The sequence below is a fragment of the Zalophus californianus genome, chromosome 1 (genome assembly GCF_009762305.2).
Source record: "Zalophus californianus isolate mZalCal1 chromosome 1, mZalCal1.pri.v2, whole genome shotgun sequence".
In the NCBI taxonomy this organism is placed as follows: Eukaryota; Metazoa; Chordata; class Mammalia; order Carnivora; family Otariidae; genus Zalophus; species Zalophus californianus.
The window spans coordinates 167,826,594-167,850,927 of NC_045595.1; the positions used below are offsets into that span (position 1 = coordinate 167,826,594).

At 38.9% G+C, this 24,334-nt stretch overlaps 2 protein-coding genes across 3 annotated transcripts; both read right to left on the minus strand.

Moving 5' to 3' along the window:
* Positions 1-1,363: 1,363 nt before the first annotated feature.
* On the minus strand, positions 1,364-5,772 carry TRMT10C (tRNA methyltransferase 10C, mitochondrial RNase P subunit). Of its 2 annotated transcripts, none has more exons than XM_027584894.1 (2): positions 5,693-5,772; positions 1,364-2,687 (listed from the first exon to the last, which is right to left on the minus strand). In XM_027584894.1, exon 2 carries the CDS (start codon positions 2,676-2,678, stop codon positions 1,410-1,412), a length of 1,269 nt encoding a protein of 422 aa, XP_027440695.1. In that variant the 5' UTR covers positions 2,679-2,687; positions 5,693-5,772; the 3' UTR covers positions 1,364-1,409. The 2 variants fall into 2 exon arrangements, with proteins under 2 accessions (XP_027440695.1, XP_027440694.1); XM_027584893.1 differs by having other exon boundaries at positions 5,624-5,758.
* A 7,767-nt stretch (positions 5,773-13,539) lies between these two features.
* LOC113915900 (putative protein FAM172B) lies at positions 13,540-19,198 on the minus strand. Its single transcript, XM_027581799.1, has 2 exons — positions 19,154-19,198; positions 13,540-14,634 (listed from the first exon to the last, which is right to left on the minus strand). The coding sequence occupies exons 1-2, from the start codon at positions 19,196-19,198 to the stop codon at positions 13,540-13,542; spliced, it is 1,140 nt and encodes a 379-aa protein (XP_027437600.1).
* Between the last annotated feature and the right edge of the window lie 5,136 nt (positions 19,199-24,334).

Consider the following 24,334-nt stretch of genomic DNA (forward strand, 5'->3'; position numbering starts at 1 on the left):
TGTTACTTTAATAAGTGAACCACCACCTTAAGTTCAAAGTCTTTCCTGTAAATAAAATCTTAAAAAAAAAAAACAATGAATCATGAACACTATATCAAAAACTAATGATGTTTGGTGATTAACATAATAAAAAAGTAAGAGAAAAAAAACAATTTCTTATAAAAGGGTAGTTGTTGACATTGCTAAAAGAACATTTAAGAAGGAAAATGGAGAGGGCGCCTGGGTGGCTCAGTTGGTTAAGCGACTGCCTTCGGCTCAGGTCATGATCCTGGAGTCCCGGGATCGAGTCCCACATCGGGCTCCCTGCTCAGCAGGGAGTCTGCTTCTCCCTCTGACCCTCTTCCCTCTCGTGCTCTTTATCTCTCAGTCTCTCTCAAATAAATAAATAAAATCTTAAAAAAAAAAAAAGAAGGCTTAACTATAAAAAAAAAAAAAAAAAAAAAAAAAAGAAGGAAAATGGAGGGCGCCTGGGTTGCTCAGTCGGTTAAGCGACTGCCTTCCTCTCAGGTCATGATCCCAGGGTCCTAGGATCAAGTTCCACATCAGACTCCCTGCTCAGCGGGGAGCCTGCTTCTCCCTCTCCCTCTGCCTGCCACTCCCCCTGCTTGTGCTGACAAATAAAGTCTCTAAAAAAAAAAAAAAAAGAAAATGGAGGGGTTCCTGGGTGGCTGTCAGTTAAGTGGGTGACTCTTGATTTCAGCTCAGGTCATGATCTCAGGGTCCTGGGATTGAGCCTCAGATCAGGGGCCTCTGCCCCCAGCGGGGAATCTGCTTGAGGATTCTTTCCCTCTCCCCCTGCTCTAAATAAATAAATTAAAAAAAAAAAAAAAGGGATGGGTACCTGGGTGTTTCAATTGGTGAAGCATCTGCCTTTGGCTCGGGTCATTATCCTGGGGTCCTGGGATGGAGTCCCTCATCGGGCTCCCTGCTGAGCAAGGAGTCTGCTTGTCCCTCTCTCTACCCCCACCCCGTCCCCGCTCATGCACACTCTCTCCCTCTCTAATAAATAAAATCTAAAAAAGAAAAAGAAAATGGAGTCTGAGACTCAAAAATATTCACAAAAAAGCCACAGCAATGGTACAATTGTTTTACTGGGCTCAACGAACTTGGACAATTCTTTTTACTAAGATTATTAGGCTTATTTTTATAGTAAAGAAAATATATTTCCACAGTTTTGCAGAAATTTAATTGGGAAAAACACTTGTTAGTTTGGAAAGACCACCTTTAAAAAAAAGAACAAGTGAATTCCATTCAGGAAGAAATAGACCAGTAGAATTGTATTCCCACTCCATTTTTTCTTCCAGTTTTATTGAGAAATAACTGACATTCATTACAGTATAAGCTTAGGCATACAGCATCATGGTTTGATTTACATATATTGTGACCATTTATTTTTTTATCAAATTTTCTCATTTAAGCCACCTTTTCTGTGTGTGTCTATTTAGAGAATCTTTTGGAAATGAATTACAGGTCTTTGACTTCTTCAATCTGTGGACAAACTCTTGAGAATGCTGAGGAATCTCCAGATAACCAGTATGTTTTCTCCTAGGAACAAACTTCAGAGCCTCTTCCCAACTACCACCGTTTTTCAGACATAACAAAATACGCATCATTTGATCTAAGGTGAGATTTTTGGTACCAGTGTCCCACTGTAAATATCTATCTAATGGAAGGCATTCTGTTGCCAGCTTCAGCCGTTTTGCCTTGGCTAGGGATGTGCCTGTCTGCATAGTCTTATCAACGAAAGATCCCACTATATAAATTTTGTCATGCTTGAAAGTAGTCATAACATTGGGAGAATCTGCAGTTAAATATATAATACTATCCTTTGGGAATAAATCTACATGAGACTTTTCTGTTGCTGTTAAAAGCAACTTGTCCCATTTTTCTCTGTAACGTTTAACTAACTCTTTATGATAAGCACCATCTATTTTAAAGTTGCAGAAATAAAGATGGAAAGGATCAACATCTCTTCTGTTCCATCCTTCACTTTCTAAAAGTTGGGAAACAGTATTCTGGAGTTCTTTTGGTTTCATATAATTATCATAATCCATGTCAAAAACCAAAGGTTGTCCAAACTGCATGGCCTGAGCACCTTTCCAGCCCATGGCAATGTCCATATTCCTATCCCAAAGTCGTAGAAATAGAAAGTTTTGCTGTTTATCTTCCTTAGTGGCTTCTAGCAACTGTTCTTTTATTGCTTTTTCCTTTGTTGCTGCTTTCATTTCCTTTTTTATTTGCTTAGCTTTTTTCTTTTTTTCCTTAATATATAAATATTTTAAGTATTTTTTTTTTGATGATTTAGAAACACATTCCATAGCAGTTTTGAGTTCTTCTTCACTCATGTCTTCTGGTACTTCTTTGCCAAGCAATCTCCACATCTCAATTAACTCCCTGATGGCAGCTAGAGGATCTTCATCCTTGCTACTCGAGACTGTTGAAACATCTTCTTGCACAGTAGATTTCATTGTAATTTTCCACCCATCCAATCCCAGCTGTTCAGGAGGTGATGTACTCTCCTTTTTAGGACAGGACACAGCTGGTATTTTGGAAGACATGTATCTCTGCAGAACTGCTGAACATAAAACCCTTCTCTTCCCAGGAATGGTAAATGGCACCAAAAATCTGGCACAAGATCTTAAGGTGATACTACCACTCATTTTGAGGAAAATAGGCATGTAAGACCCCTACAAAAGAAGCAAAATGTAATGAAAAGTTAGATAAAGATTTTTAAAACCTGTCAACTGATTGTGCAAGTATAAATTTGAGACACCAAAAAAGCAATTGATTTTTGCAACACAAAGTGAGCACAACTTTATTTGTTGTACCATTAATTTTTCCTAGACTCCTGTGGCATAGAGCCTGTGATCACTCATCAGGCAAAAAGTTTAAAACTTATTTGGGTTCTTATTTTAGACATAAATTTCACTATTGCTTTGAGGAAAAGAAAGATCCTTTTTAGACTTGTATCTAAGGGTCCAGAATATCAGTATTACTGGATAAGAAAGTAATGTTCTGCTGATATGGGTGAGATCATGATGCTATATTCTTCTCCATTCTATACTAAGTCCGGATACAGATCCAAACACAAGCTCCTTAACATAAGCAACACACGAAGACAGTAAGACAAAGGACAGAAAAATTATAGAGGATGGCAACTAGTAAAAAGCACTTAGGAGCTGCTCTATCAATGCTTTCATGTTTTCAAAACAGAAATATAGAAAGATCTATTGATTTAAAAACAAAACAAAATAGGGGCGCCTGGGTGCCTTAGTTGGTTAAGCCGATGCCTTCAGCTTGGGTCATGATCTCATGGGTCCTGGGATTGAGCCCCATATCGGGTTCCCTGCTCAGCCGAGAGTCTGGTTTCCCCCTCTGCCTCCCCATCCCCACTCAGGCTCTCTCCCAAATAAATTCTTTAAAAACAAGAACAAAATAAACCTCTTTTCTCCAGTTCAGAGTTTATTTTGCAGCAAATAATGTTATTGCCAAACAAAATGTCCAAAATTAGGGCAAATTTATATAAGCTCCACAATTTTTCCTAAAGGTCTGGATATCCACAAAACAATGAAGATGCTTAAAAATGTGAAACTCGTACAGGATTTGAAGAAAAAAAAAGGAAATCAACATTTTACAAAATGCAACTGAAACACTTGAAAAATTCCTTCTTCCCTCTGCTTCATTTAATGACTCTGCATGCTTCTGAGAGTGGCTCCCTAAGCCGTGCCCTGATGCTCAGATGTCTTCCCCTCCTTTAATAGCAGATGTGCCTCTGAATTCTGTCTTTAGCCCTCCCCCTCTTTTTTTCCCCCAATATAAAATTTACAATGTGAGGTCTGATCTACCTCTGTGGCTTCAACCACCATGCGTCAGAAGAAACACTTCAAATGCAACATATGAAAATAATCTCTCTCCCTTCCCTTTCCAATCTGCTTTACCTTCCACATGGTTTCAGGGAGGGACACTGCTATTCATCTATTTGCTGAAGTCAGAAACTGGGGGTCATTTTATTACCGTCCTCTCTCACACCCACCATATCTAATCTATTTAAATTACATTCACTTTACTTTCTAAATACATCTTGAATCCATTAACTTCTTTTGAATCCCATTATCTTAATTGCATCCCCTAGCCTCCAGATTTGCTCTGCTTGCCTCATCTCTAAGCCATTTGGAGTTAGTGCAAATCTGATCAATACACTCACATGGTCCTCACTGTGTATTTTTAAACCCATTGCTGCCAGGTTAAATTCCAAACTTATAAACATGACTTTTAAAGTTTTCCACAAAATCGCCTTTTGCTTACCTCTTCAGCTAGCTATTCTTCACCTCAAGCTTTAGATCAAGTATTCCTACTAGTTCTTATAGCACCCTCTACCTCTATCATATTTGTAACACAGTTTTGTAATTTCCAGGTTACTTATTTGCCTGACTATACAGTAAACTCTATCAGGGCAAGGACTATTTATTTTTCTATTTTTATTTTTTAAAGATTTTATTTATTCATTTGAGAGAGAGAGACAGAAAGCGCACAAGCAGGGGGACTGGCAGGCAGAGGGAGAGGGAGAAGCAGGCTTCCCGCTGAGCAGGGAGCCCGATGTGCGCTCGATCCCAGGACTCCAGGATCATGACCCCAGCCCAAGGCAGATGCTCAACCATCTGAACCACCCAGGCGCCCCATGGACTATTTATATTAACATTGAACCCAGTGCTTGGCAGTTTGTGGCTCACAGGAATCATTCAAGTATTTTTCGAATAAATATCATGGACCAATGCTTTTCGCATTTAAAACATATTCAGACACCTTAAAAAAAAAAAGTTTATTTTGCGGGGGGAGATGGCTGGCTCAGTTGGTAGAGCATGTGACTCTTGATGGAGGGGGGTGCCCTGAGTTCAAGCCCCAGGTTGGGTATACAGCTTACTTAAAAAAAAAAAAAAATTAAGTTTTTGTTGTTGTTGTTTTGCTTTTTAAGTAATCTATACACCCAACGTGGGCTGGAACTCAGGCCCCCAATATCAAGAGTCGCATGCTCTTCGACTGACCTAGCCAGGCGCCCTATGTTCAGTCACCTTTTAAAGAAAAAACCATTTAGACTCCCTGAAATATTTAACGGGGAGTCCTCAGCCCTAATATGGGAAACATGATTTCAGAAACAAAGTCTTTGGAGTTTTGTCTTTGTAACCGGTAAAGATTTTTTAGGGTATCATAGAAATGAAACCCAAATTTCATTTTTTTTAAAGATTTTATTTATTTACTCGACAGAGAGAGACACAGCGAGAGAGGGAACACAAGCAGGGGGAGTGGGAAAGGGAGAAGCAGGCTTCCCACGGAGCAGGGAGCCCGATGCGGGGCTCGATCCCAGTACCCTGGGATCATGACCTGAGCGGAAGACAGACGCTCAACGACTGAGCCACCCAGGCGCCCCTGAAACCCAAATTTTAAAACAAACAAGGATATCATTTTGGTAAAGATTGCTCTTGTTCCCGGGATTTAAAAATCACTGGGCTTCCACTTATCTGTGGGCCTTCTTGGCGCACATACTCCACTAAGTGTATCTCTGAACGGTTTCCCGTGTCCTCTCACTCAACACACACAATGAAGAAGACAAGAAACATGCCCATACCAGGAGTGCAGAGACAGTGACTCCCACTGGTGCCAACCGCAGAGACCCGGACGGGGAAGCAGTACTCACGCGGGGAAATGCTGCGCAGGAATCCGCTCCTCACGCAACTACGCTAGTCGGTTTAGTTTCCGTACCTTACGGGTCAGCCGCGGCCGGAAATCCCGCCCACTCTCCCCGGCGCTTCCCTATGACGTCCCGCCACTTGGGGAAAGCCTTCCTGCCTGAAAAGCAGTGCTGTAATGGAGAATGCTGGTTGCTGGCGTTGGGGCTATGCCAGGGATCCTCTCAACCCGTGTGTGCTTGTAGCTGGTTTTATTTTGTTACACCACTATTTAAGGAATTTCTGTTCCTCTTTTCTTAACCTATTCTCTGCTTGGTACACGTATTTATCAGCATTTACTCACATAGTGCTAAAATAAAATGTTTTCACAAGTCTCGCTCAACTTTAAACAGCTTGATGCTAGGACTTTAACAATGAACCTTTGTGACCAGTTTATCACCAGCACCTGGTACATTGCTTGGAACATGATAGGCAACACAAAATATCTCTCACTCCCCTTAGCTCATTTGTTAAATTTAATGTGAAAATGAAATTAAGTCACGCACTGCAAATTTGTGGCCTTTGGGTCAAAATCCAGTCTGCAGGTGCTTGGTTTAGCCAGCACATTTTAAAGTGTTTTAATTTAGTTTTCACTATTAAAGCATTAGGCACAGCATCATTCACTGGGGAAAGGACAGTCTTTTTCAAGGAATGGTGCTGGAAAAAGTTGGACCCTTAACCTAAAACCATATAAAAATTAACTCAAAATGGATCAAAGACTTCAACATAAAAGTCAAAACTATAAAACTCTTGGAAGGAAACATGGGGGGAAACTTCATGACATTGGATTTGGCAATAATTTCTCGTATATGACCCCAAAAGCACAAGCAACAGAAGAAAACAGACATTTTGTACAAAATTAAAAACTTTTGTACATTGAAGGACACTATTGACAGAGTAACAGATTTGGAAGATATTTAAGAAGTAAAAATGATAGAATTTTGTTATTGGGATTTGGGGGTAGAAGGAGAAGTCAATATTGTACTTTGAGCATCGGGACAGACGGTGATTAGTTGTGCAGGGAAGGGGGAAAGGAGTAGATGGGGTGAGGGCACAGTTGGTGAGAGCAATTTTAGACGTAATGACTGAGCTCCCTTCAAAGTCAGATGATGTCTCCTTTACAATATATGGCAGTTCGCTGCATGGGGCTAGAGTTAAGGAGAAAGGGAATGAACCACAGCTAGAGATTTGAGAGCTATGAAAGAGGCTTTGAAACTAGTGTCTGTGAAACCATGTGTGTAGAAGAGATTACCCAGTGTATGGGTAAAGAGGAGGAGTAAGCAAAGGAGACTGAAAATGAGCAGCTAGAGATATAGGGGGGAAATAATCAGAATATGACAGAAGCCAAGGGAGGAGTGTTTCAAAGAAGAGTGACCCAATAAGGTTCAAATGGGTCATCTAGGTCAAATGCTGCCTATATATCATGAAACAGACTGAGAAGCATCCATTGCGTTGGGACCATATTGTAAGGTTTGGAGGCTGAAGCCAGATGAAAGTGGTTAAGGAATTAGTGGATTATGAGAAAATGGAGTCAGCAAGTGTAAATGTTTTAATGAAATTTGGCAGGGGTAATATACAATGGGTTCAGTTCCTAGGTGTGGCATCCAGGAAATTTTTGTTAGTTATTATTACTGTTATGTTGGGAGAGACTTGACCAACTGATAGGATTTTTAGCAAGGGAGTGAGGAAAATAGTGAGAAGAGTGAACTTCCTGAGAAGATTGAAAGAGATGGTATTCAGAGGACAATTGGAGGGAATTGGTCTTGGATAGGAGGAAATTCTATTCCTTTGTAACAGGAAGAAAGGAAGAGACAGGTGGGGATAGAAGACAATTCGTAGATATGGCAGCTTACTTTGAGTTTCCATTTCTGGAAATGGACTTAAATCTCTTATTTTTAATTTGCATTAGTTTTTATATTTGAAAGACAACTGGAAGGCCTGGTCTTGAAGAGTGAGATGCAACCCTTCCCTTACCACAGGAGGGAAAGATAAATGTGTCAGTTCACATGGATCATAAACATGGGCTCAATGAACAAACCCCTTTTGTTGCTTTCCTCAGGGTAGGAAACTAGGCCAGATGATAATCCATCATAACTTTCACCTCACATGAGGTAAATTTAACTTTATTATCTCTCTGGCCATTTATTACCTAGTCTTTCTTTTTTTTTTTTAAGTTATTTATTTATTTATTTGAGAGAGAGAGCCAGAGAGAGAACATGAGCGGAGGGGAGAGGCAGAGGCAGAAGCAGACTCGGCACTAAGCAGGAAGCCCGACGTGGGTGGGGCTCGTTCCCAGAAACCTGGGATCATGACCTGAGCAGAAGGCGGACAATCGACTGAGTCACCCAGGCGCCACTACCTAGTCTTTCTAACAGTGGTTCACAAAGTATGGTCCCTAGAGCAGCAGGAATAGCATCAGCATCACTTGGAAACTCGTTAGAAAGGCAAAATTTCATGCCCCACCTACCTCTACTGAATCAGAAACTTTGGCAATGAGGCCCATCAGTCTTTGTCTTAACAAGATCTCCAGGTTATCTTAATGCACTGTGACGTTAGAGAACCACTGTGTTGAAGAAACTTTGAAAAGCATGTAAGGAGTTTCTTGTTTTCTTTTTTAAAAAGAGACTTCCCTTAGCAAACAATGTGTTGTCCTTTTTGTTAAGATATGTTTAGTCTGGGAGCGCCTGGGTGGCTCAGTCGTTAAGCGTCTGCCTTCGGCTCAGGTCATGATCCCAGGGTCCTGGGATTGAGCCCTGCATCGGGCTCCCTGCTCAGCGCAGAGCCTGCTTCTCCCTCTCCCACTCCCCCTGCTTGTGTTCCCTCTCTCGCTGTGTCCCTCTCAGTCAAATAAATAAATAAAATCTTAAACAAAAGATATGTTTAGTCTGGTATTGGAAAGTGACACACAAATCTTGATGCACTTTGCTTACAATGATAATAGCCTATTACCTCTAACTATTTTCCACAAGGAAAAGACATCATATGGTGATGGCACAAGAACTTAGGATTTTCCTGAAGTCCTCTCCTATCAGTCTTTTCCCTATCAGGACACATCTCTGGTCTGCAGTTTATAGCCAAGAAACTGGAGATTTTTTTTTAACTTCAAGCTGCAAAAATAGATCAACATCAAAAGTCAGAGTACAGGAACAGATTAGGGTGACCCCTGGAGGAGAAAGCTTAAAGTAAACTTTATTTTCAAAACAAGCATTTGTCTATGGCAAAAATGCTGTTTTGCTGAAAAAGAGAAACGAGTTTCTAAATACATAGAACTGTTTATTAAAACAAGAAAACAGGGCACCTGGTGGCTTAGTTAGTTAAGTGACCAACTCTTGATTTCCGCTCAGGTTCTGATCTCAGGATCGTGTTATCGAGCCCTGCATCGGGCGCCACATTGGGCATGGAACCTGCTTATGATCTGCCCCCAAGCTTTCACGTGCACATGCCCTTTCTATAAATAGATAAACAAACAAGAAAAAATTTGAAAGATGAGATAAACATGCTCCTAGAGCAGAGATAATATAACCAATAACTGAGTTAAGTTACTATACCATTAATTTCATTTGGCATCATTTCACATGCAGTGGTCTAAAATATGTCCCCCAATTCTTTGACTCTTTCTTTAAGATGTGGAACCTAATTCCTCTTCCCTTGGACTTAGTGACTCATTTCTAACAAATAAAAAAAAAAAAGTGGACCAGTATGCAACTCAGAGAATAGGTCATAAAAAGGCAGTGGTTTCCTGCTTGTGCTCCTTCACCTGGATGATTCACCCTGGGAGAGCTGCCATGTCCTGAAGACATACAAATGTTAAAGACTCTCTTCTTCACTAAACTTTACTTAGGCTCCTCTGAGCCCTCTTCTGGACTAGTCCTCAACCTTGGCCTTCTGTGAGGATGCAGAGCTTAGTCTTAGCAAGAATCCTGCTAAATCAACTCTTGATAGCTGATCAAGTTCCTCATTTCCCACTCTTGATGTCTAAAGCCCTGGCTTGCCTTTAGCAATAATCTCCCTACCCTGATGCCTCCTCTTAGTAGTTTTCCATCACTGACACCCTATCTTTGCTGTATTCAGAATTGAGTTCAATATCCCTGCCCTATTGCAATATCCCTAATTACAACAGTTTTGAATTAAGTCTTCCTTACTATCTTAATAAGTGCCAGAATAACTTCTTTAGCAGAAGCAGCCTATGGAAGAGGTCCACATGGTGAGGAATCAAGGCCTTCTGCCAAACAGCCAGTCAAGCTTTAGATCACTGCAACCCCAGACAATCTTGACTGTACTCTCCTGAGAGATGCTGAGCCAAAATTACCCAACTAAACTGCTCCTGAATTTCTGAACAACAGAAACTGTGAAATAATAAATATTTGTTTTAAGCCACCAAGTTTTGGGGGTAATCTGTTATGCAGCTATAGATAACTAATATACCTGACTACCAGATTAAATAGCAAATTGGGAGTTATGAGAAATATCAACTTCAAGTTAGTTAAGTGCAAGACAGAAGAGCTTTTTTTTAAAATATTTTATTTATTTATTTGACTGAGAGAGAGACAGCGAAAGCAGGACACAAGCAGGGGGAGTGGGAGAGGGAGAGGCAGGCTTCCGGCCGAGCAGGGACCCCGATGTGGGGCTCAATCCGGAACTCTGGGATCATGACCTGAGCCAAAGGCAGATGATTAATGACTGAGCCATCCAGGCGCCCCGACAGAAGAGCTTTTATGGCAACTTCTTAAAAACTTTTTTTGGTACTTTTCACATTAAGTGCATTAAATACATTCTAGATAGACTATATCGAAAGGGACTTCAAAGCTCACTTCATTTACAAATTGGAAAGTAAAAGCTGGGAGAGAATAATTGGTTTATCCAAGGCTGAGTTTCATTTAAAACCTGCATATCCCAATTTACTGTTCAGTGGTTTTTTTTTTTTTTCATTATGCCACTTAAGACACGGTACAGAAAGAAGAGAAATTGGAAATATGTCTTTAATGATAAAGATTTGTCCTAGTCTGTCTGGTCTGCTATAACAGAGTGTCACAAACTGGGAGGCTTAAACAAATGTTTATTTCTTACATTTCTAGAGGCTGGGTAGTCCAAGAGCAAGGCACTGGCAGAATCAGTGTCTGGTAAAGGACTGCTTCCTGATTCACAGATGAATGTCTTCTTGCTGTGTCCTCACGTGGTAGAAGGGAGTTCTCTGAGGTATCCTTCATAGGAACACTAATCCTATTCATGAGGATCCACCCTCATGATCAAAGTACCTTTCAAAGGCCCCACCTCCTATCACACTGAGGATTAGGATTTCAACATATAAATTTCAGAGGACACAAATATTCAGTACATAACAGGAATTATATTATATGCTGGGTTAAAAAAACACTGTGAATAGGAACACCAGGAAGACACTAGAAATAGCTATATCAGAAAAATCTGTATTTCCCATTAGATATAGCAGAGTTAATTTTTCTTTTTTTTTTTGAGAGAGAGAGAGTATGCACTTGTGCATTCATGCACACACAAGTGGGGGTGGGGTGGGAGGGAGGGGCAGAGGGAGAGGGAGAGAGAGAGAACCTCAAGCAGGCTCCACACCCAGTGTGCAGAGCCCCATGCAGGGCTTAATTCCATGACCCCAAGATCAGGACCTTAGCTGAAATCAAGAGCTGGAAACAAGTGGCTGAACCACCCAGGCATCCTGTGGCAGAGTTAATTTTTCTTTTTCGTTTTCTTTTTCTTTTTTTTAAACGATTTTAATTATTTGACAGAGAGAGAGAGAGAGCACAAGCCGGGGGAGCGGTAGGCAGAGGGAGAGGGAGAGGCAGGCTCCCCCACAGAGCAGGGAGCCTGACATGGGGCTCGATGCCAGGACCCTGGGATCATGACCTGAGCTGAAGGCAGTTGCTTAACCAACTGAGCCACCCAGGAGCCCCCAGAGTTAATTTTTCAAATGCAATGTCTACTATGGATTCCTCTTTTACTCATCTATGGGCAGAGCTAAAGATAATTTGTTACCTCCTCCTTTTTCTCTTTTTAGAACTTCTGGAACAGCCAAAATAAATTTTTCACCAGTAGTCCCTATTTCAGCAAATGGCATTTCTATACATATAGTTGCTCAAGTCAAAAATCTGGGAGTAATCCTTATTATTTCCTTCTCTTTATTCCTGACCTCCAATCACAAAATTTTTTCACAGAAACAAAAGTGTTAGCATATAGCATAAGTATTACATAATTAAATATTAGTGTTAACTATATTAGTATTAGTAGTTAAGTATTAGTATTAAGTATTTCTCAGACTACTACCAAAATTAATTTGGTCTCTCAGCCTCCAAGCTTGTCCTTCCTCTAATCTATTCCCCAAACTGCAATCAGGATATTCTTTATAATATGTAAAGCTGAGAATATTCTCCAGTCTAAAACCATCCAACGTTTCTCATTGTCATGAGAATAAAGTCGAAAATCATAACCATGGACATTGCAGCCTTGAGCAAACTGCCTCTGATTATTTCTCTAACTTAACTTTCCAACTACTGACAAAACCTCTCTCCTTGACCAAATCTGAGCCCAGCTCCCTCCTATGAGCCCTCTTCTCAACTAGGCTCCAACGTTGGACTCCATCCTTGGTCCGCGTAGTCCAGTTTTTGTTGTTGTTGTTGTCGTCACTTAATCCAGTCTTAGCAAGAATTCTGCTGTCAGTTAGTGAAAATCTCCCATTTTGGCATCTGATCTTCAGGATCCGATAAAATTCCTCATCCTCCAGGCCTCCTCATCCTGGCCTGCCTTCAGTAAGAATTATTTTGAGTCAGCCTATTAAGAATCTCTCTTATGCCTGATGTTTCCTCTTGGTTAATTTTCCATTCACTGACCCTCATCCTACACTTTGGCTATAACATTCCCCACCTTCAACTGTCCTTGTTGAGTCAGAAGTTCAGCCTGATCTCTTTCCCTTACTGCAAAACCCCATTGCAGTAATCCTTCCTAAATAAGTCTTCCTTGTATCTTTTAACAAATGTCATGAATAATTTTTTCTTTGACATTACTCACCCATAATTTTTTAGCTTCAGCTGAACTGGACTTCTTTCTCCCATGTCAAGACTTTTGCATATGCTATTCCTTTGCCTATGAATTTGTTTTCCCACCTAATTGCTCTTATCCTTTAAACTAAGCATAATTTTCTCAGGGAGGCATTCCCTGGCCCCCAAGGCTGTTAGCTCTCATACTAGATGTTCCATGGCACCTTATATTTCTGAACACTCTTCACACTAGCAATTTGTTGTTCATTGTGAACTCCACAAGGATAAAGGCAATGTTGGCCTTGTTTGCTGGTATCCTCAACAGCTACAATTGACTGGTACATAGTAGACACTCAAATATTAACTGAAGGTGTGAGTAAATACCTTCAATACATTTGAACAGAAGACTAATAAATTTAAGCAAAAGAACACAAACATATAAAAATAGAGTTTATGATAATTTTTATGTTCACTTATAGTTTTAATATGGCATTAACCACATAGAAACCAAAGACTTAGGATTTAATCTGTATCAACTACATTCTATTAAATCATAAGAGAGCTTTTCAAAAGATCCTCTAACTTGAATAATACTGTAAAATATTAATGATGGTATTGACTGTTCATCAATAGGGCTACAAAAGAGAACATATTCACTCTTCAAAGGAAGTAACCAATCAAACCTCAAGCCAGAATATAACACTGTGTATATTCGTTTCATAATATAGTACTGTGAAGTATTCTTTTTCTTCTAGCATCTACATTAGCAACATTTCAGTGAGACAAAAAAAAATCTTAGATGACAAAAAAGCAACTTAAGCACTTTGCTTTCTTTTTGTGGAGCTTCTTGTTACTATTGGCACTCGAGAGAAATTAATAGTTGTTTTGGCTTTCAAAGCTCTTTTAAAGTATTTAAAAATTGACTGAAGGCTAGAGGAAGGGGCTAAGTTGTGTTTTTCTGTACCAGCAGAAACCATAGGAAACTCCTTTTTTAAAACAGTAGCTGCAGGTTTATCCAAAGGCTTAGGACTTGTCACCCATTCACGGCAGTGGTGCTTTATCCAGGCTAATAACTGTACATCACTTCCCAACTGGTGTCCTACATGATGTTCAGAGTCAATAAGTGCAACAGCATATACTTTGTTCATCACTTCCCACTTTCTACGAACAAGTAAGTCCATAAATACCAAACCCCCATAACCATGTACAATGAAAGCAACATCTTTGCCTTCAGTCTTTGAAATGAAGTAATCCCAAATGTAAGCCATGTGTTCTTCAGGGGTGTTGCTGCATCTTTTAGGGATGCACTGGAGAGGTTGCTGGAGAGATAAAAAATTCTCTGCCTGAACCATTTTTAGGGAAGAGGACCCAATATTTTGTGTTAAAAGGTCTTTCCACTCTTTTTCCATCTTTAGGTCCACAAAATTGTCATTGGGGTTTAGCACAATTACATCATAATGTGCCTGCAATGCCATTTGAATACACGGTATCTGACTTCCATGTTGGAGACCATGATGTATTATTGCCTGCTGACTCCACTGACCAGCTCTAAAGACCCCATGGTCTTGAAGAAGGACAAGAAGAACAGAATGATGACTTGTTAATGCTGTCTCACTCATGAAAAAGAAGCTTCTTGGTTCCTTATCAGCCTCTGGTGGGATATACACTTTTTGTAATTTGCATACTTTCTCCAAAAGCTCATAAATGTATTGTGCAAGCAAATGGCCAAGGGCCTGGTAGCGTTTGCTATTTCTCTCAAGGACATTTTTATAATAGTTAAAGACAAAAGGCCTTTGTGTCTCAGTGTGTCTCAATTCAGCTTTTTCATTGAAGTCATATTTAAGTTCTTCTAGTAAGTCAGATTGTTCAATAAATTTCTGGAAGCTCAACTCCTGAGTCACTGGTAACCACTGAAAGTAAAAAGCAATAGTATGTCAATGGTAGAAAAAATAAAATTTTCAGCTTGTTAAATTATTCTTGTGGGAAATCATGCTAAAATTAAGCACTTCACTAAGACATTACCCTTTCATGCTAAAGACTTTAACTCAAAATAATTGTGAATGATGCAAAGTAGTAAGGCACAGTGAAGTAAGGGACAATGGCCAGACCATATATAATGACAGAACCCATAGTATCTTGCCCAAGAAGCCAACCCCAATAAACAGCCCAGAAAGCCAGCCTGCTATAAGTCAGAGTTGTAGGAAGTCAGACCACTACCTCTAGTGACAATCCAGGAAGCTACACAATAACCTCTGTTACAAAAGGCACCAAACAGCCAGGACTTAACTAATAACTGAGTGCTCTCCTAATTTTTATCCCCACTTCCAACTTAGGACCCACCAGAGAGAGCCAAATATGCATCCTTAACCAATCACACTAGATAGTCTGCTTCTAGTTAGCCCACCTGCAGCTTCCCCAGGTCAACAGCATCAGGACATCCCAACAGCCTTTCTTATTTTCCACTATAAAGCTTTCCCATTTTTCTGCCTGCCTTTGCGTCTTTGCCAAAATGCAAGTGATGGTGGCTGACTCCATTGCTACAGTGAGCGCAGAATAAGTAGGTTTTGCTTTTCTTATCTGGTAGGTCTTAGTTTATTTCTATAGTAAGCATTTAATAAATTTTACTGTTCAATAAATGGCAGGGGATGCCAATGGGGGTGAAATGTGAAACACTACAGGTTATGATCAATTTGTCTTATAATAGAGCATATGGTTATTCAGATGTCTGAGATGAAAAAATGCTGCTGACTAAAAAGTTAATTTAGACAGCTATTGTGGACAGAGCCTAAAGGGAAAAGAAAAGACCTTGAAAGGTTAAGTGGCTTGCCCTGAAGATTATTAATTAAGTTATTATTAAATAAGTGATTGGGTACTAAAACTAAAATTCATCTTAATAAATACATGAATACGTTCTCTGCTTAATTTCTTAATACTGACACTGGGAATCCATAACCAACTTCCAATAAGTAGCACTGAAAATGATTTTTAGTGCCACTCAAGATGGTATCAAGGCTTAAGGCAAAATTAAGATGGTGCTTGCTTGCTTTATTTTCTTAACTTTTTTTCTCACTTTCTGAATCTTATTCTCTGATTCCTATATGTAACTGGCACTTTATGAGGGTGTTTGGTTGTCCAAAGTACTCAACCTATCTAGACTGTTCTCTGTTCCTTCCTGTTCCACTAAAAACTCTTTTTTCTTCTAGCGCGGCTGACCTCAGGTGCTATTACATAATGAATGTCTTTTTCCAAAGTGTAAATGATAGATCTAACCATCCTTTATTTTATTTATTTATTTATTTATTTATTTATTTATTTTTTTAAAAGATTTCATTTATTTATCTGACAGAGAGACACAGCGAGAGAGGGAACACAAGCAGGGGGAGTGGGAGAGGGAGAAGCAGGCCTCCCGTGGAGCAGGGAGCCCGATATGGGGCTCGATCCCAGGACCCCGGGATCATGACCCGAGCCGAAGGCAGACGCTCAACGACCAAGCCACCCAGGCGCCCCTAACCATCCTTTAAAAGGAGAAGCCTCTAGGATTAGATTGATTTAGGTTTAAATCCTAGCTCCAGATTTTGAGATTGAGTGACTTTCAGCAGGTTGCTTACCTTCTACGAGTTTCTTCAACTTCTGAGTTTTAGTTTATTTATGCTATCTAAAATAATGATCCTTATTATGCTACCCTGCTTTATTTTTCTTTGTAGACGATATCACCACTTAATACATAATTGCTTGCATATTGTTATTTAAAAACTTTTTAAAACCATTTTATTTTATTTATTCTGGGGGGGGAGAGACTCTTTTATTTATTTATTCGACAGAGAGAGAGAGAGAGAGCACAAGCAGGGGGAGTGGGAGGCAGAGGCAGAGGGAGAAGCAGGCTCCCCGCAGAGCGGGGGGAGCCCGATGTGGGACTCGATCCCAGGACCCTGGGATCATGACCTGAGCCGAAGGCAGTCGCTTAACCAACTGAGCCACCCAGGCGCCCGGGGGGAGAGACTCTTAAGCAGGCTCCAGGCCCAGCACTAAGCCTGATCCTCATGACCCTGAGATCATGACCTGAGCCGAAATCAAGAAATGGACACTAATCTGACTGAGCCACCCAGGCACCTCTTGCTTGCATATTTTTAAATTATATGTCTTCCCTCACTGGAAAAGGTCTGGCAGAACAGAAATTTTGTTTTTTGTTTTTAAAGATTTTATTTATTTGACAGAAGAGAGAGTGAGAGAGCACAAGCAGGGGGAGTGGGGCTCCATCCCAGGACCCTGGGAAAATGACCTGAGCTGAAGGCAAACGCTTAACTGACTGAGACACCCAGGCGCCCCATGAAATTTCATTTAACTACTATATCTTCGATACTTAGAATGCCCTTGGCACATATTACATTAATATATTTTGAAAAGATAAATGTAAAATAGGTATAACATTATTTGTTTCACAAGGCTGTTGTGAAAAATTAACTGATATAGGTAAAAACCATCTTACACAGTGTCTCACACATGAAAGGTTCTGTGAAATTAGAGAGGATGATATTCCTTTTTGAGATGTGAAATAAAAAACCATATATATATATGTATGTATATATATACATATATCTGTCCAGTCTTCCTTTTTCATTTTAACATTGTGATATTTATCCATATTAATAAATGTAGTCCTAGGTCGTTCATTTTGTCTGTTTATGGTGTTCCATTGTTTGAATATGCCTTTAAATATGCCATAGTTTAACTATTTTCTTGTTGAAGAACATTTAGGTTACTCTAATTTTCCACTATTATAAACAAAGCTGTGATGAACATTTTTATAGCTATATTTTTGTACACATATCAAGAATTTCCCTAGGCAGGGCGCCTGGGTGGCTCAGTTGGTTAAGCAACTGCCTTCAGCTCAGGTCATGATCCTGGAGTCCTGGGATCGAGTCCCACATTGGGCTCCCTGCTCGGCAGGGAGTCTGCTTCTCCCTCTGACCCTCCTCCCTCTCGTGCTCTCTATCTCTCATTCTCTCTCTCTCAAATAAATAAATAAAATCTTAAAAAAAAAGAATTTCCCTAGGCAATATACTTGAAAGTGGAATTTCTAGATTATATCAGCATCTTCCACTTTACCAGATATTGATTGTCAGATTGCTCTCTAAAAAGGAAGGTCTATTTTATAATTTGGCATGGTTTGCACAGAAAAGCAGTAGTCTCTTAGATCTAATATAGTATTTAGGGGTGCCTGGCTGGTTCAGTCGTAAGAGCATGCAACTCTTGATCTCAGGGTCGTGAGTTCAAGCCCCATGTTGGGGGTAGATTACTTAAACTTTAAAAAAAATACCCCGTTTATTCAGGTGCTGGGCTGAAAACTGCCTTTTTCTGTACTGAAATAAAGAGAAAGATCCAGTATATTTAAAACTCAGTGAACTGAACAAAGAATCTTGTTAGCTAGTGATTTAACTTTTCTTTTAATCACAGAGTAAAATAAACAAAATTGGTATTTTCTAATAGCATATAGTACAACATTTAATTATTCTTTTCCACTTCTGTTAAGTGTGTACTTAGTTGTTTAAGAGGCAATTCTCAGAGGTAATGAATGAGAGTTTGCAAACTAGAATAACCAAATGGCACACAGATATAAAAAGGACAGGTGGAGATGGAGTGACCAGGAGCAAAGCAAACAGTATCTTGCAGAACGGAAAGCGAGACAATTCTTTAGAATTTATTTTAGCACATTTTGCTTGGTTAATATACTCCAACCTGTAACTCTCCCTTGGATTCATATCCAGCTGTCTATTCGACATATTTACTTAGATGTCAAATAGCCATCTCAAGCTTAACATGTGCAAAACCCCTCCTTCAATCTACTCTCTCTCTCCTCTTTACTACCTTAGTAAATGGCAACTTTATTCTTTCAGTTACTCATGTTGCAAACTTTCCTTCTCTTTTACACTCAACCCAATCAATCAGTAAATCTTTAGGTTCTGTTATTTGAAATATATCTGTCATTGAATCACTTATCATCCCTCCACCTCTACCACCCTAGTCCAAGTCACCAACAACTCTCACCTTCATTATCAAGTCTCCTGTGCAATCTCTTGGCATAAACTCTTATCACCCTGCAGTCTGTTTTCCACATAGCAGCTAGAATGATCTTTTCAAAACCTCTAAATTGGATCTCACACCCCTGTTCAAAATTCTCAATGGTTTCCACTCTCAGAATAAAAGCCTAGGTCCTGGGACGCCTGGGTGGCTCAGTCAGTTAAGCATCTGCCTTCAGCTCAGGTCATGATCCCAGGGTCCTGGGATTAAGCCCTGCATCCTTGCTCAGTGGGGAGCCTGCTTCTCCCTCTGCCTGCAGCTCCCCATGCTTGTGCTCTCTCTCTTCCTGACAAATAAGTAAATAAAATCTTAAAAAAAAAAAAAAAAGCCTAGGTCCTTATCGTCACCTACAAGGTCCCATATGGCCCTTAGCTCTTCGATGTCATTTCCTTCCATTTTCTTACTTGCTTACTCATTTAGCTGCATGATCAGGCTCTTAGCTCTTTCTCAGGTGCATTTCCCACCATGCTCTTGCTTACTTCACTGCAGGCACACCTGGCCTTTTTTGCCTGCAACCTATGAAGCAAGCTCCTGTTTAAGAGCATTCCCCCTTGCTATGCCTATAGCTTGGACCACTCTTCCCCTAGATATCTGTAGGGCTTTATTTCCTTCAAGTTTCTGCCCATTTTTTATCTGATCAGAGATCTGAGCATTCTATCTGAAAGGGCAATCCTCTCCAATTCTTCCTCATTCCCCTATCTATGATTCTTCTTTTTTTCTTTCTCTTTCTTTCCCTCCCTCTCTTTTTTCTTTCGTTCTTTCTTTTCTTCTCTCTGCTGCCTCTCTCTCTTAAGCACTCACTACCTACCAGCTGACATATACTTACTGTGTGTCCTCCTCGCTTCTTGCATTAGAATAGAAGTTCCACAAGAGCAGGGGCACAGGCTTTGTTTTGTTCACTACTCTATCTCTAGTTCTTGGAATAATGCCTGAATTCTAGGCACTTAAATATTGTTAGGATTTTATGATTTTGCTAAGGGCATAACGAAGTAAAGGACAAAATTCCTCTAGCTGTATATACAGGAGAAAGATGCATACAAAGCTTTTTAAAAATTATAGAGGCTTCTCGTATAATTTTAAAGTTAATAAATGTCAATTTAATAATCATTTTTAGAGAATATCCTATGCATCTATGTTTTCTCTTTTACAAATCAAGATGGTCCATTAAAATAAAGGAGAGAAATCAAACTTTTTAGTTTTTGAAAGAATGGATTGGAATAAGATAGCTTAGTTTTAGGAATAAGATTGTTAGAGCTGCAAAGCACGTTATTGATATTCTTAGTTAATATGTTTATTTTATAGAGAAGTGAGGCTTTCAAAGGTAAAATGACATTCTCAAAGTGATTCAGGCAGCTCTAGGAACCCGAGAGAAGATTCATTTTTACCAGTGATCTTATAAATGCATAATATTTAACTGTTTATTTCATTCATCCACCAAAAATTTAGTGAAGGCATTTGTTAGACACTTAGTGTCTAACATCACATAGCCTTGTCATTTTACATTAAATGGAATAATAGAGAATAGTATATAATCATTAGTGAGAATTTTAAATTAGGTCCTTCTAGAAACTTAGAATAGGTGGTTGACACAGCTGTTATTTTTTGTTCTAGGGATGGCTATTGTTTTTATTTATTTAAAAAATTGTGGTATAATATACTAAAATTTACCATTTTAACCATTTTTAGTTGTATAGTTCAGTGGCATTAAGTACATTCACACTGTTGTGCAACCATTACTGTTACCCATCCACAGAACATTTTTCATCTTGCAAAACTCTAACTTGGTAACCATTAAGGGATAACTCCTCATTTCCCCTTTGCCCCAGCACCGTTCTACTTTCTATGAACTTGACAAGAGAGTAGGTGGGGCAACAGAATCACAGATGCAAATAATTTTAATTAGCTTGATTTTAAGGAACTCCTTTCCTTTTTAGGATCATAAAGTAACTATACTTAACAATATTTTACATTCTTCACAGGTGAATAGTAAGATTTTATGAAAACATAATTTTACTTTGTTCCTGGGTTTCAACACCAAAAAAAAAGAGAGAGAAAAGAAAATATAAATTTAAATCTGAGAAGTCAGGGCCTAACTCCTGATTATACAATAATACCTTATTATAGTAATTATAGTCCTTTGGTATACTTAAGAGTTCCTTTTGTATATCCTATGCCATTAAAAAGCACAGAATGAAGGATGCTAAAAGTATCTAAATACTTTTTTTTTACAACGAACATTATTTTATTTATTTGCTTTTCTGGAAAATAAAACAAAGAATCCTTTAAAACATATTTTAAGAAAAGAATGACTATTTGGTACAAAAGCAACATTACTGTTTTCTCAACACAGAATGCAATTATGAAGTTTTTTACTAAAATTATGCTTGTATACAACTCCATTTAGTAAATTATAGAAAATAGTAGAAAATGATAAAGCTAATGAAATGACATTATGTAGAAGGTTCAAAAAAAGCAAAGTAAATCCCTTCCTCTTAGTATTCCTTCTCCCTACCTATCTCTCCCCAGCAAAAACTAAAATAGCTGAATTTAATCTACCTGAGGAAAAGACATAGAGAAAACAGGATTTTAGAGGTAGAAAGAAAAAAAATCAGATGTCACACCAAATCCCGGGTTTCTCAAATTTGAGTAAGCAACAGAATTTTCTAGGAAAGTTAAAAAAAAAGTTTAGTGAACAATTATAAAGAGAAACATCCTCTAACCACCACGGGCCATGCCAGGCATTCCTTACGTCCCTTCAAACGCTTATCCCTCTCTCCAAAACTAACCACTCTGGACTTTTATAGAAATCACTGCTTTGCATTTATGATTTTATCTCCTAAGTGTACAGCCCTGGAAATTATTGTTTAGTAGTTCAGTTTTGTACTTAACAAAATACTTGATATGTCTTCCTGGGAAAAATTTTAAACATACAGATTATTAGGCTCCACTTCTAGGAGATTCTGATTTAAAAGGTTTGAGGTGGGGCCTGGAGGTAGTGTAAGAAAATATGCTCCCAAGTAATTTTGAAAACTAGATTTTTGGATTTATGGACTTTGTCCAATCCTAGACACTATGTTTTTTGATTTGGATTATTCAGAGGTAAGTGGGTACCAAACTGTTAAAGGCTAAAGAAGACGAGACTACCTAAAGCCTCAATTTTACTAAATAGTAACATAAAATGAAATTTTTCTCTTGAAACTAACCAAATGTATTAAGGCACAGAAATGCTGACTAAACATTTCAAGATAGAACACTTCAGGGGCGCCTGGGTGGCTCAGTCATTAAGCCTCTGCCTTCAGCTCAGCCCCACATCGAGCTCCCTGCTCCTCGGGAAGCCTGCTTCTCCCTCTCCCACTCCCCCTGCTTGTGTTCCCTCTCTCACTGTGTCTTTCTCTGTCAAATTAATAAATAAAATCTTTTTTTTAAAAAAAGAACACTTCAAAGAAATTAGTGGTATATGTACAAGATACCTTGGGTTCAGCCCCAGGGCATGACAATTTAGGGATCTTCAGTTAAAGGTTTGTGCATACATTCCTTCTATAGCTTTTTGGACAAAAGATTATCCATCTGCTGCTTGAATACCTAGACTTACTGCAGGTTTTTTTTTTTTTTTTTAAGATTTTATTTATTCATGAGAGACAGAGAGAGAGAGAGAGAGGCAGAGGGAGAAGCAGGCTCCCAAGGAGCAGGGAGCCCGATGCGGGACCCGATCCCAGGACTCTAGGATCCTGACCTGAGCTGAAGGCAGACGCTTAACCATCTGAGCCACCCAGGCTCCCACTGCAGGTTTTTATAACTTCTGGAAACAGGCTATTCCACTGCAGGGCAGTTACAATTGATTATCTTAAAAAGGAAGATGTCTTTAAAACTAAACAACCTATATGTGTCTTTTCATGATTCACAGGTAGCTTCATTTATATGCGGAATAAAAACTTCCTTCACAGAATTCTTAGCATTTTAAAGAAAAGAATCAATTACCAATGAAAATGAAGTGAATAGCAACATAATACAGTGCTCCATATATCTTTGCAAAATCTAGGCTTTCCTGGTGCCCGTGGTAAGAAGTTCCAGATTGTTTATTTTAGTTTTTAAAACAGGAAGTCAAGATGTTCACAGTGCCCATCTAAACCTCTTTACAGGGGTGCCTGGGTGGCTCAGTCAGTTGAGTGTCTGTCTTCACCTCAGGTTAGGATTGAGCCCCAAGTTGGGCTCTCGGCTCAGTGGGGAGTCTGCTTCTCCTTTTCCTCCACCCCGCCCCCGACTCGGTCTCTCTCTCTCTCTCAAATAAATAAAAAAGCTTAAAAAAAATAAACCTCTTTACATTCATATTGTACTTAAAGTTAATTCACTTGTGATGAGAAAGGGCCTTTTGCAAATTTTATTAAGTTCTCTTCCAAGAAATTGTTAATCAAGGGGTAAAATAAAGGGTTGATCAACTTCACACTTCCACTTTGTCTTGAAACTATTAAAACAATACCCACTATACCCACTGCTTAGAACAAAAATACAATGAATACCTAATTTAATTTTAAATTAACTTTATATGCACTTTTAACACTTAATAAAGAACCATACCCATTGAGATAAAACCTGTCCATTCTCTTATAAAATACTGGGCTGATGAATTTCTAATCTCAAATGATTTTAATTTGAAAGGCTCTATACGGTGTGAGCTCGATGTACAAAAGAGAAATGACATTATTCCCAAACATGCTAAGACACCATTTTTTGGGGGGAGGGGGCGTCTTTCATATTTTTAAAATGAGGAAACTTTCACCGGAGCATAATAAAACACTGTAAAAGATCACTTAGTCTTTCATAAAAGACAAAATGAAGTTCTTAAATGACTTACTAAAAAGTACAAACTAAACTTTTAGTCCTTTAGTTGTTTGCAATGTAGTTAACTACAAGGCAGAGATGAATACTTTAACAATAAAAATACTGGTTAAAAAGCAAATTTGAAATTCTTGAGCTTCAAGTTCATCTATCTTCAAATGTTATTCAAAACAAGTTCTAATTCAAAGAAACTGGCTTTCTAGGTCTTCATTAGCAGAAATGGTATATTTGGTTCAACAAGTTTAAACAATATATTTGCAAGGTGAATAAGTTGATTAAGTTCTTATAATTTCATTTCTTATAAGTTAACTTCTCACTGCTAAACTTTAAAACCACTTACTTATAGGGAAGCAGCTAATTTGGGTGGAAATGGATAAGGCCTACTTACACTTTCCTTTATTATGTTCCCATGTCTCAGCTCTATTTCCATCTTTTGCAGTTAATTTGTTTCCTACAATATTGGCAAATGAATTAAGCTGGTTTGATTCCGGAGTTAAATTGCTCAGTGAAAAAAGTTGATTTATGGGACACCTGGCTGGCTCAGTCAGTAGAGCATAGGACTCTTGATCTCAGGGTTGTAAATTCCAGCCCCACGTTGGGTATAGAGATTACTTAAAAATAAAAATAAGAAAAATCTTTTAAAAAAGTTGATTTGTAAAGAAACTTAAAATTGAGATATTTTTCTGTAAGCAGTGT